This window comes from Cydia fagiglandana, chromosome 21 (genome assembly GCF_963556715.1).
Source record: "Cydia fagiglandana chromosome 21, ilCydFagi1.1, whole genome shotgun sequence".
Taxonomy (NCBI): Eukaryota; Metazoa; Arthropoda; class Insecta; order Lepidoptera; family Tortricidae; genus Cydia; species Cydia fagiglandana.
The window spans coordinates 9,493,217-9,503,998 of NC_085952.1; the positions used below are offsets into that span (position 1 = coordinate 9,493,217).

General features: G+C 41.1%; 1 protein-coding gene across 1 annotated transcript; it reads left to right on the forward strand.

Moving 5' to 3' along the window:
- Positions 1–650: 650 nt before the first annotated feature.
- On the forward strand, positions 651–10,326 carry LOC134674964 (cytochrome P450 4g15-like). Its single transcript, XM_063533109.1, has 10 exons — positions 651–711; positions 2,754–2,843; positions 3,304–3,414; positions 4,952–5,134; positions 6,412–6,608; positions 7,290–7,344; positions 7,548–7,737; positions 8,737–8,885; positions 9,533–9,712; positions 10,115–10,326. The coding sequence occupies exons 1-10, from the start codon at positions 651–653 to the stop codon at positions 10,324–10,326; spliced, it is 1,428 nt and encodes a 475-aa protein (XP_063389179.1).
- Positions 10,327–10,782: the final 456 nt, after the last annotated feature.

The window sequence follows — 10,782 nt, forward strand, 5'->3', positions numbered from 1 at the left end:
TTGGAACACAATTTTTGACTTGGCAAAAACTGAAAGATGGGACCTCCTTAACGGAATATAAACTAACTTATTTAAATAAACTTATTATTCATTATTAAAACTGCATAATAAAACCTTGCCACACCTACGGAACCCTCGGGATGCGCGTCCGACTCGCACTTGGCAGATTTTTTGACTTAAAACATGATATCATCGTGTTCCTTTCCTCGTTAGTCCAAACTGTGCCCAAATTCAGTGCCGACATTCAGTAATGACAATGATCCCTATATCAGTACTTGTGATTATTTTGATGTGTTGCTTTTTAGCATTATACTATGTGAGTCTGATTTTTTTTTAATAGTGTGAAGTTGAAGTGGTTTTAAATACATTAATAATTTATATTTAGGTATTAACAAGTTTCGACATATGCAAAATAGTGATGGAGTACGGAGTACCTATATATAAATAAAAATAATAATTTAGCCTATATACGTCGCGTTGCTGGGCACAGGTCTCCTCTCTAGCACGAGAGTGTTTGGGCTATATGTAGTCGCCAAGCTGGCCCAAATCGGGTTGGGGACTTCACATACACCTTTGAATTTCTTCAGGGATGTATGCAGTTTTCCTCGCGATGTTTTCCTTCACCGAAAAGCTAGTGGAGTAAATATCAAATGACATTCCGCCCAGTATACGTTCCGAAAAACTTATATGATGGTGAATTAGCTATTGCAGGTAGATATTGCAAAGTTTTTAACTATTAATAATACATAAATTGTATTTTTATAATGCTTTAAATCAGCGGTCGGCAACAAGCGTAAGCGGCCCGCGAGCCTCCCTGGCTATTTTGTATGTAATATTGACAAACGACAGTATCTGATAAAGTCATAAATATACTTGGTCAAGCAGATCTTGTGAGTAGAAAAAGGCGGCAAATTTGAAAAATGTAGGCGCGAAGGAATAGCGTCTCATAGAAAATTTGAATTTCGCGCCTTTTTCTACTGACAAGATTTGCTTGACCATCTATATGAACAAAGTGTGGTCCGCGCCAACTTCGTTAACCACTATGTAGCCCTTGGCTGCTGCTGCTAAAAGGTTGCCGACTGCTGCTTTAAATGGTAACTATAAAAAATGACATTATCATCATCATCTCCTCCTAGCCGATTTCGGCCCCAGCGATTGCGTTCTACCGCTGAGAGTGTCGCTAGTGCGCTGTTAGGTGGCTGACATAGCCAATTTTTACAGCATAAATACAGAGCCTATCCTATACCTACATAATACTGGACTACGTAATATAAAATGCAGCGCCTTTTTCTACTGACAAGATTTGCTTGACCATCTATATGAACAAAGTGTGGTCCGCGCCAACTTCGTTAACCACTATGTAGCCCTTGGCTGCTGCTGCTAAAAGGTTGCCGACTGCTGCTTTAAATGGTAACTATAAAAAATGACATTATCATCATCATCTCCTCCTAGCCGATTTCGGCCCCAGCGATTGCGTTCTACCGCTGAGAGTGTCGCTAGTGCGCTGTTAGGTGGCTGACATAGCCAATTTTTACAGCATAAATACAGAGCCTATCCTATACCTACATAATACTGGACTACGTAATATAAAATGCAGTCAATGTGTATTATGACATGGATTTAGGCTATTTATAAAATGTAAACACATGCCATTATTTAAGATACCGATAACTCGAGGTTGTAAGGTGGTAGGTAGGTAATAAATAAGTAACTTTTTCTACTCGTCGACTATAATTCTTGAATTAAGATTTCGTATACCAAACTTCAATTGGGTATTTTTAATGTATGGGCTCCCAACTCAACTATAATATTCATATCGATACACTTTAGTCAACTATAATGAAATTGACCAATCACAGCTCGCCGCGATCAAGAGGACGAAACAAAACCATAGCTTAAATTAATTACATATTTATTTTAGGTTGTATAGTAGAAATAATTGGTTCATAAGTCAGAAACGCGCAGGTGACACCCTTAATATAGCATCATCCATAGACTACGAAAACCACTTAGTGTTGCTTGTTAGTCTCCATAGGCTACGGTGGCCAAAATCGAGAAAACAACTGTCTAAATATTTTAATTTAGCGCGGCGCGGAGCAAGTACAAAGTACAAGGGCCTCATGAGTTACGAGAAGGTGTCTACGTTGACCAACGCGCCGGGCCATAGTATGCTCGCGTACCATCTTAGCTGCATACTTTTGATTTGGTTTGTTTGTATGATTCTACCAGTTTAAAGTATTATTTTTGTTGACTCGTAGAAAAAGTATTGTACACAATAGTGATATAATCAAGCTTTTCAATCTCGTACCTGACTTAGGCAACTCAGCAAGCTTCGTTGCCTAAGCACGGTACTCGACTGAAAAGCTCTCTATTATATCACGATTGTATAAAATACTATTTTTGTTGCAGAAAAGAAGACGAAGATATTTAGATTTGACATATACAGTGCCCACATATAAAGGTGGACTGCCTGTTATTGGGCACTTATATAATCTAAGTGGGGGAAGTGCACGTAAGTTGTCTTCACATTGGATACGAATTCGCACGTCGCTCCGGTGTGCGAGCGGGACATCTCTGTACCTACGCACATAGCGCTGTCACTCTCATACACTGGAGCGACGGGCGAATTCACATCAGTGTGATGACGATTGAAATATCCACTGACGCCTTGGTAATGTTAGACTCTATTTTATAGGGGGTTAATTTGAAAGTGGTTCAACTAACCCCGGTCTACCCTAATTGTTAAATTTCAGGATTGTGGGAGTATTCCAAAGAAGTTAGTGTTGCAGCTGAAAAAGCTGGAGGAATCATTACTCTATGGGCGGGACCTAAGGCTATATACTGTAAGTAACTATTTTTATCCGCACATATCATAAACCCTCTATGATGCATTCAAAATTCGCAAATTACGGCCTTTATTATTTATATTAGAATCTAGTAATAGCATGTAGTAGTAAAACACTTTATTGTAAAAAAAAAATCAAAACAAAAACGGGAAAACTAACATTCGTCATTAGTACTAATGCGAACTTATCCCTTTAAGGGATCTCTTCCAGTTAACCTTTGAGCAAGACCTTTAACCTTTGAGATGGTAGACATACGTACTGTACCAATGCTCAATATTTAATATAAATAAACAAACAGTTTATTTATCTAATAATTAGATAAAGTGTTATGTTACAACAAATTTCTTATGTGTGAAAATTTCGGTTAGTTCATTAAATATGGCAGCTGTGACAACCAACCCCTGAGACAACCGCACCCAGTCTCCCCTATCATAACTAAGATATTATATATTTTTAGGTATCAACGACCCTGATGACGCATTCACCGTGCTCAACTCGTGTTTAGAAAAAAGCTATTTTTACAAAATAGCCTTTGGCTGGTTTGGCGATGGCCTGCTTACTTCCGACGGTAAACAAATACCACTTATCCTTTGTGTGTTCACACTACTTGTGGCCTGAGGGCCTACCGCGAACGTTCGTCGTGTTGGCTCTCTGTCACACTTGTAAATTCGTACGTAAGTGTGACAGGGAGGCAACATGTCGCACGTGGTTCGCGGTAGGCGGTGTTTACACAATGGTTAGTGTTTTACCACTCACGCAAGTAGCAAAATGTATGAATTCACACTAAACACTAATCTATGTGTAAACAGGCCGTTACGTAGAGTAAAAATTCCGTCGATTAAACTTCCAATATTGAATATTGCTATGGATTAGATACATAGAGAGCTGGGGCCAAATTCGACATGTACAACTGTCAGATTTCGCATCCACGTCAAATCAACAGTTGATTTTATTGCATAGGCACTGGTCCCACCGCGAGCTAGTAAGCTATGAGCTATCGGCTATAAACACGAACAAAAGATAAGCACTCCCGTGTAAATAAAAGAGACACGGCGATATTTATAGTTACTCGCTCAGCGGTGAGCTATAAATATCGCCGTGTCTCTTTTATTTACACAGGGGTGCTTATCTTTTGTTCGTGTTTATAGCCGATAGCTCATAGCTTACTAGCTCGCGGTGGGACCAGTGCCCTGAATGTTGATTCCATCAACGGTGGATGATATCATTTGGTACAGCCAAAACTCAACTCTAAACTAAGGGTGGTTCGGTTTGGTTTGCTTGTCACCCTAACTGTGGATTGTTAATGTCAAAGTTTGACATTGTACGTATTCGAGAACTTATGATTTTTCCCACATCAACGGGAGATCAACACGATACGTCAAACGTCGCTTGTCGAATTAAATAGGGGTCCTGTTACCCAGGTTGACACTGTCAATTGGATTAATTTCCATTTTTTACCCAACCGCCGAAGAAGGGTTATGATTTTCTAGTGTCTTTCTGATCTTTCTGGCAAACAAATTTTGCCAATAACAGTAGAATAAAAAATTATAGGCAGCCTTTTTTCGATTTATATTAAGTACAGTCAACTATAAAAATATGGCTACACAATTCATCTCAAACATATGTCCCATATGTCTGCGAATTAACAACTATGGGACATATTTTTGAATAAGTTGGCGAAGCTCATATTTTTACAGTTGACTGTACTCGCTCTTACGCTATGATTCTCTCTGCCTGTACTCCAGAGGGGCTACCGCGAAAACCGTTTTTCGCAAAATGCGGGGATCTTTCTCTTTTACTCCAATGGAGGCGTAATTAGAGTGACAGAGAAAAATGCCCGCAATTTGCGAACTTCGATTTTCGCGGTTATAGCCCTGAGGCCAGCGAACTTTTACGGCCTGGCCACGACATTGCGCGACTGGCTTCGGTTAAGGCGACAACCATGGGTTGGAGCGAAACACAGCGATAAGACCTTTTATTTAGTTCCCACCTATGGTTTTCGCATTAGCCGAAGCCAGTCGCGCAATGTCGTGGCGCCGTTACGCCTTACCAGGCTATCTCTGTTCACTTTGCCGCCGTCGGTTTTTAATTCAACTTACTTTTAGTGGCCACATGGAAGCATAATCGCAAGCTGCTGAACCCTACCTTCAGCCAGCATGTGCTGGACGGGTTTCTTCCCATCTTCAACCGACAGGCGGCGCTGCTGGCTCTGGAGATGGAACAGGCTGGAACAGGCCTGTTCGATCCTACTGATTACTTCCGAGAAGTCACCCTTGAAACTGTTTGCCGTAAGTAGCTGCAGCAATTGTTGGTGATTCATTTCCATCTCTTTCATAATATAATACTCGACATGAAAGCATAATCGCAAGCTGCTGAACCCGACATTCAGCCAGCATGTGCTGGACGGGTTTCTTCCCATCTTCAACCGACAGGCCACGCTGCTGGCTTTGGAGATGGAACAGGCTGGAACAGGCCTGTTCGATACTACTGATTACTTCCGAGAAGTCACCCTTGAAACTGTTTGCCGTAAGTAGCTGCAGCAATTGTTGGTGATTCATTTCCATCTCTTTCATAATATAATACTAGCGACATGAAAGCATAATCGCAAGCTGCTGAACCCTACCTTCAGCCAGCATGTGCTGGACGGGTTTCTTCCCATCTTCAACCGACAGGCGGCGCTGCTGGCTCTGGAGATGGAACAGGCTGGAACAGGCCTGTTCGATCCTACTGATTACTTCCGAGAAGTCACCCTTGAGACTGTTTGCCGTAAGTAGCTGCAGCAATTGTTGGTGATTCATTTCCATCTCTTTCATAATATAATACTAGCGACATGAAAGCATAATCGCAAACTGCTGAACCCGACATTCAGCCAGCATGTGCTGGATGGGTTTCTACCCATCTTCAACCGACAGGCCACGCTGCTGGCTCTGGAGATGGAACAGGCTGGAACAGGCCTGTTCGATCCTACTGATTACTTCCGAGAAGTCACCCTTGAGACTGTTTGCCGTAAGTAGCTGCAGCAACTCTTATAGTGGCCACGTAATCATAAGCTGTGGATTCGGATGTTCAGACAACACGTGATGAACGCACTGTGGAGCGACGACATACTTGTGGTTGAGCATGAAAATTTTGAATGACGATAATTTTCTTATTCTCCTAACAAAAATCTATACATACATAAATACATATAATCACGACTATTTCCCGAAGGGGTAGGCCTCACCACGGAAGAAAAATCTATGAAATTCAGTAAGGATCTTGGGAATCAGGGCGGCTACCGCGAAAACCGAAATTCGCAAATTGCGGGGATCTTTCTCTTTTACTCCAATGAAGGCGTAATTAGAGTGACAGAAAAATCCCCACAATTGTCGATTTTCGGTATTGGCGGTAGCCGTACTGTTCCAGCTGATATTAAACTGGAGGCTGATTGTCTTAAAAGTAGCGGTAGTGTAGCGGTAGCGGCTGTAACTACTTTCAAGGAAATAGCTCCGCAGCAACAGATGCAAAATAAGTGTTCATCACCACTTTATCTCCAGTTATCTTTAATCTTTGTAAAAACCCACAGAAACTGCTTTTGGCATCTCTCTGGACGACCGGTCAGTCATCGACAGTGAATACAAGGAGGCCCTTGCGGTCGCCCTAGACGGTTCCGCTCAGCGGCTTGGGAGATTCTGGCTCCATTCTGACTTCCTCTACCAGTTTTCTGCTCTTCGGAAAACTATGGACGAAGCGGAGGCGGTCGTCCACAAAATGTCTAAAAGTGTAAGTGAAATTCAAACTCAACGCAACTCATTTGTTTAGCAAATAGGCCATAACACCATCATAATACTTTTCACGTGACACTTTACAAAGAATTAGAATACCTAAACAAATACATTTTACCCAATATACTAAAAACGATTCTGTAACAGGGCTATAACCGCGAATATCGAAGTTTGCAAATTGCGGGCATTTTTCTCTGTCACTCTAATTACGCCTTCATTGGAGTAAAAGAGAAAGATCCCCGCAATATGCGAATTTCGGTTTTCGCGGTAGCCCCACTGGTTAAACAAAGTTCGCAAGTCCCATTTCTAGTGTAAATAGTAACAAAATAGTTTATTATGATTATGTTAATGCACAGGCAGCTTAAAGCTGATACGTGCACATCAATGTACACTTGTGTTTTGTATTCTACGAAACTGTTCATGGAGTCTGTTTTAAAAGAGTTTATCGAAGGTGCACTGATCACTGACTCGGGTAAACTGTTTCACACTTTCACTACGCAGTTAGATAGAAAGTGTTGTCTGGGTTTATTACTGTTATGCAAACATTTCTTTCAGTTTATGACGTTGTAAGTAGTCTAGATGTATCGTGATCGTGACCTATTATCATGAACAGAAAGACGAATGTGTAAACTCGACTCGCACCTCACTTTGTTATTAAAAAATTCGATTTTCCTTGAAGGTATTAAACAAGAGAAGAGCAGAAAGGCAGGAAGCGAAAACAGCAAATACGTCATGTAAGTCTGGTAAAAAATATAACTATAGAATTTATTTCCGTAGTTACGACTGAAACAATACATAGGAATCTTAAATAATTACGAAAGTAACTATTCGTCAAATCCGTACGGAAACCGAATGAAAATTCCGTGCGTCTGCGGCTAGGGTTAGTCGTACTAGTCGATCTTACTACCTCATAATAATATCTTTCTCATTTTGCCAGCCCGCCGCTTCATCGCGTTCCTGGACCTGTTGTTAGACATGTCGGACGACGGGTCGTTCTCCGATGACCAGATCCTGAACGAGCTGAACATCTTCATAGCGGCCGGCCATGACACCTCGTCTCGCGCGCTCGTGTCTATCATGGTTCTACTGGGGACGCATCAGGATGTGCAAGAGAAGTTATATCAGGAGTAAGCGCATTTTGTTAACCCATTATAGGCTGAATATATGAGAGGATATGAGAAAGAAAGGAGTGAATGCTGAGATGACGAAAGACAGAGGAGAATGGAAGAGAAAAACATGTTGTGCCGACCCCACATAACGTGGAATAAGGGCAGGGAGAAGAAGGCTGAATTTTTTTACGCCTCTGATTTGGAAAACTTTGTAGTATATTGTTACTAAAGTAATTTTGCGTCATTTAAAGCTCTATCATTTTTTCATTTTTCCATACAAAATAATGGTTAGGTACACGTAGGTACCCTATGGAACTAGGAAGAACGTAAAACTAGCCAACTTTGCCTTCAGGTTTATTTTTGCCCAAAAAGAGATTGATAAACATCCGTGATACGTAAAATAATGTCTTTTTAAATTGACTCAGTTGTTTCTAGAAAGTCACCTAATGTTAGATTAACTAACTCTAAAGTTACTTTTAACCATTGTAGAGATATTTCAATTCTGCACATATTTTAGCTAGTCAGCCCATTTCCATACATTTAACATAGAAAGCAAAAGTGGGGGTCGTGTCGTACCAAAAAGTCAAAGAGCTGGCGCAGGATAGGGAAAGCTGGAAGATACTCCACCGACAAGAGAATAACTCTTAAGTTAATGATGATGATGAAAATTATAGGTAGTAAATTAAATAACAGATCAAACTAGAAGCATCTCATCCGTGTCTTAGACTACCATTCTGATTTCAAGAATGTTCAAGGGGCATTCCAGGACATTATTTCGTTACACGTTATTTCTTTTATAACACTTCTGTTCTGATAAAGCTAAGAAGCCGAAATTTGGCATAACGTTTGCTTACTTACCTTTCAATTCAAACAGATAATATAACAGATTTCAGCAGTTAAGGAAGCTGCCATATGCGTCACATCCGCGAAAAAGTAGACCTTTCTGTGGAATGCTCCTCAAACAAGTCACAAAAATTATTGATGTGTAGATTGACATAACTTGCACCATATTTACAGGGTGATATACGTCCTGGGCCCAAGTTCGTACCTGGACAAGGAAGACATAGCGAGACTCGTGTACACGGAGGCAGTAATCAAGGAGGTGCTTCGCGTCAGTCCAGTGGTTCCTATGGTGGCACGGGAGGTCGACAAGGACATCAAACTCAGTAAGCAGTTCATTCCATGAGGGCATGCCGTGAACATCAGTCATCATATCTCCCCTCTGATATCGCTCTTCAATTTTGGAGCCTTTATAGATTCAAATAGACGAAAAAACGCAGTTCTAGCCCTGCTACTCAAACCAGCTCAAATTGATGTCTAGAAGAACAGATCACTTCAACCACACGATGGAGCATCGCTACAAAGATAAAAGGAAACTCATGGTGCTCCCGCTTCGTTCCCGAACTTATTTTTTACTATAGTGAAATATCATGTGATATTTACCACTAGCTTTTCGGTGAAGGAAAACATCGTGAGGAAACCTGCATACATATGCGAAGAAATATAACTTTATATTCACCTTTAGGTGTATGTGAAGTCCTTAATCCGCATTGGGCTAGCGTGGGGACTATAGCCTAAGCCTTCTCCCGCATGAGAGGAGGCCTGTGGCCAGCAATGGGACGTATAAAGGCTGAATTATTCTTTTTTATTAAAGTGCGACCATAAATATTTCAGTAGTTCCACGTTTACGACCTTGTAGCGTATAAAACCAATCTCAAAAGATTTAAACACTGAATCTTATTCTCTAAAATCACAACGTCTCATAAGATGGTGCATCATAAGCGACAGTTACTGAAATATCAAATCATTCCAGAGAACTACACGCTTCCAGCAGGCAGCGGCTGCTTGGTATTGTTCTGGGGTATCCACCGGCTGCCGATCTGGGGCGCGGACCGCCTGCAGTTCAGGCCGGAGCGGTGGCTGGAGCCCTCGAGCCTGCCTCGGAGCCCTGGCGCCTTCTGCGGCTTCAGCCTTGGGAGAAGGAACTGCATAGGTATATATCTACTTTTTTTCAGACTTTGTTATGGACGTTTATCTCAGGACTGGCCTTACGGGCAATAAGAATGAGGCACGAATGGGGTCAGTGCAGCGGTATGACACCGCAATAAAGCGATTGGTTGATGAGTTCGCATCAAGCGCACGATTGGTCGCATCTAGTTGCGTTCGACTGCACGATTGGCTCGAATTCGTGAGTGACACCCCTAAACTAGTACCATTTTTAGTGCCCGGAAGGCCCGTCCTGAGATATAAGTATTTCAATGTTATGGGCTTTGTGTTGGGATTTAGATTTGCTGTTTCACAACAACAGGCCACAGGATGTCATAGATACAAGTCGAAAATAAAGAGATTTACTTCTTATAACTCTGTACATAATTATTGCTTGTTTTATTTCAAGGAAAACCGTATGCATATATGGCCGTAAAGACCATGGTGGTGCACTTGGTACGTAAATATCGGATTACGGCCGACTACAGCAAAGTGAAGCTGGATTATGACGTGCTACTCAAATACGGAGACGGACAACACATAACGTTACAACCGAGGAAAGAGAGAGAGGAAGGCAAGGAAGGAAGAGAGGATGAAGTTAAAGAAGATAAATTTAGATAAAGAGCTTTACTTTTAATGTTTATATAAAATAATATTATACGGTTGCAGTATTTCTTAAGGCTGAGTCGATCGTCCAGTGGCGCCCTCATTAGGTGAATGTGTTGTCTAATAAACCAATTAATTTCTGTGTAAATCAGTATTAATATTGTTTTTCTATTTGTTCACCAATTTTTGATCTGTTTGATATAGGTAGCTTTATGTTACTTACTTTTGAACTTTATCATCTAAATGGAAAAATATGGCCACCATTAGTTTGACTGTTTCATACATTCCGAAAATTCACCTGTACAACAGGGCTTACGATATGATCGGGTGTACATTGATCAATAATTGATTGTAATTTGCCAGACATTATTATTGTGCGTTCACGCCTTTCATCCGAGCCTTTCATCCGTGTTATGGTGCCCTTTCTTATTCACTCGTTAAAAACAGTGTCTCAAACAGTCTTTTTTTTTT

What these genes read in the sequence shown, in the direction of transcription:
- LOC134674964 (XM_063533109.1), top strand. Translation starts at nt 651, where the DNA reads ATGACATTCCGCCCAGTATACGTTCCGAAAAACTTATATGATGGTGAA. An exon ending in TGGCCTGCTTACTTCCGACG is followed by an intron (nt 3,415 to 4,951) that starts GTAAACAAATAC and finishes ACTTACTTTTAG; the next exon opens with TGGCCACATGGAAGCATAAT. An exon ending in GAAAACAGCAAATACGTCAT is followed by an intron (nt 7,345 to 7,547) that starts GTAAGTCTGGTA and finishes TCATTTTGCCAG; the next exon opens with CCCGCCGCTTCATCGCGTTC.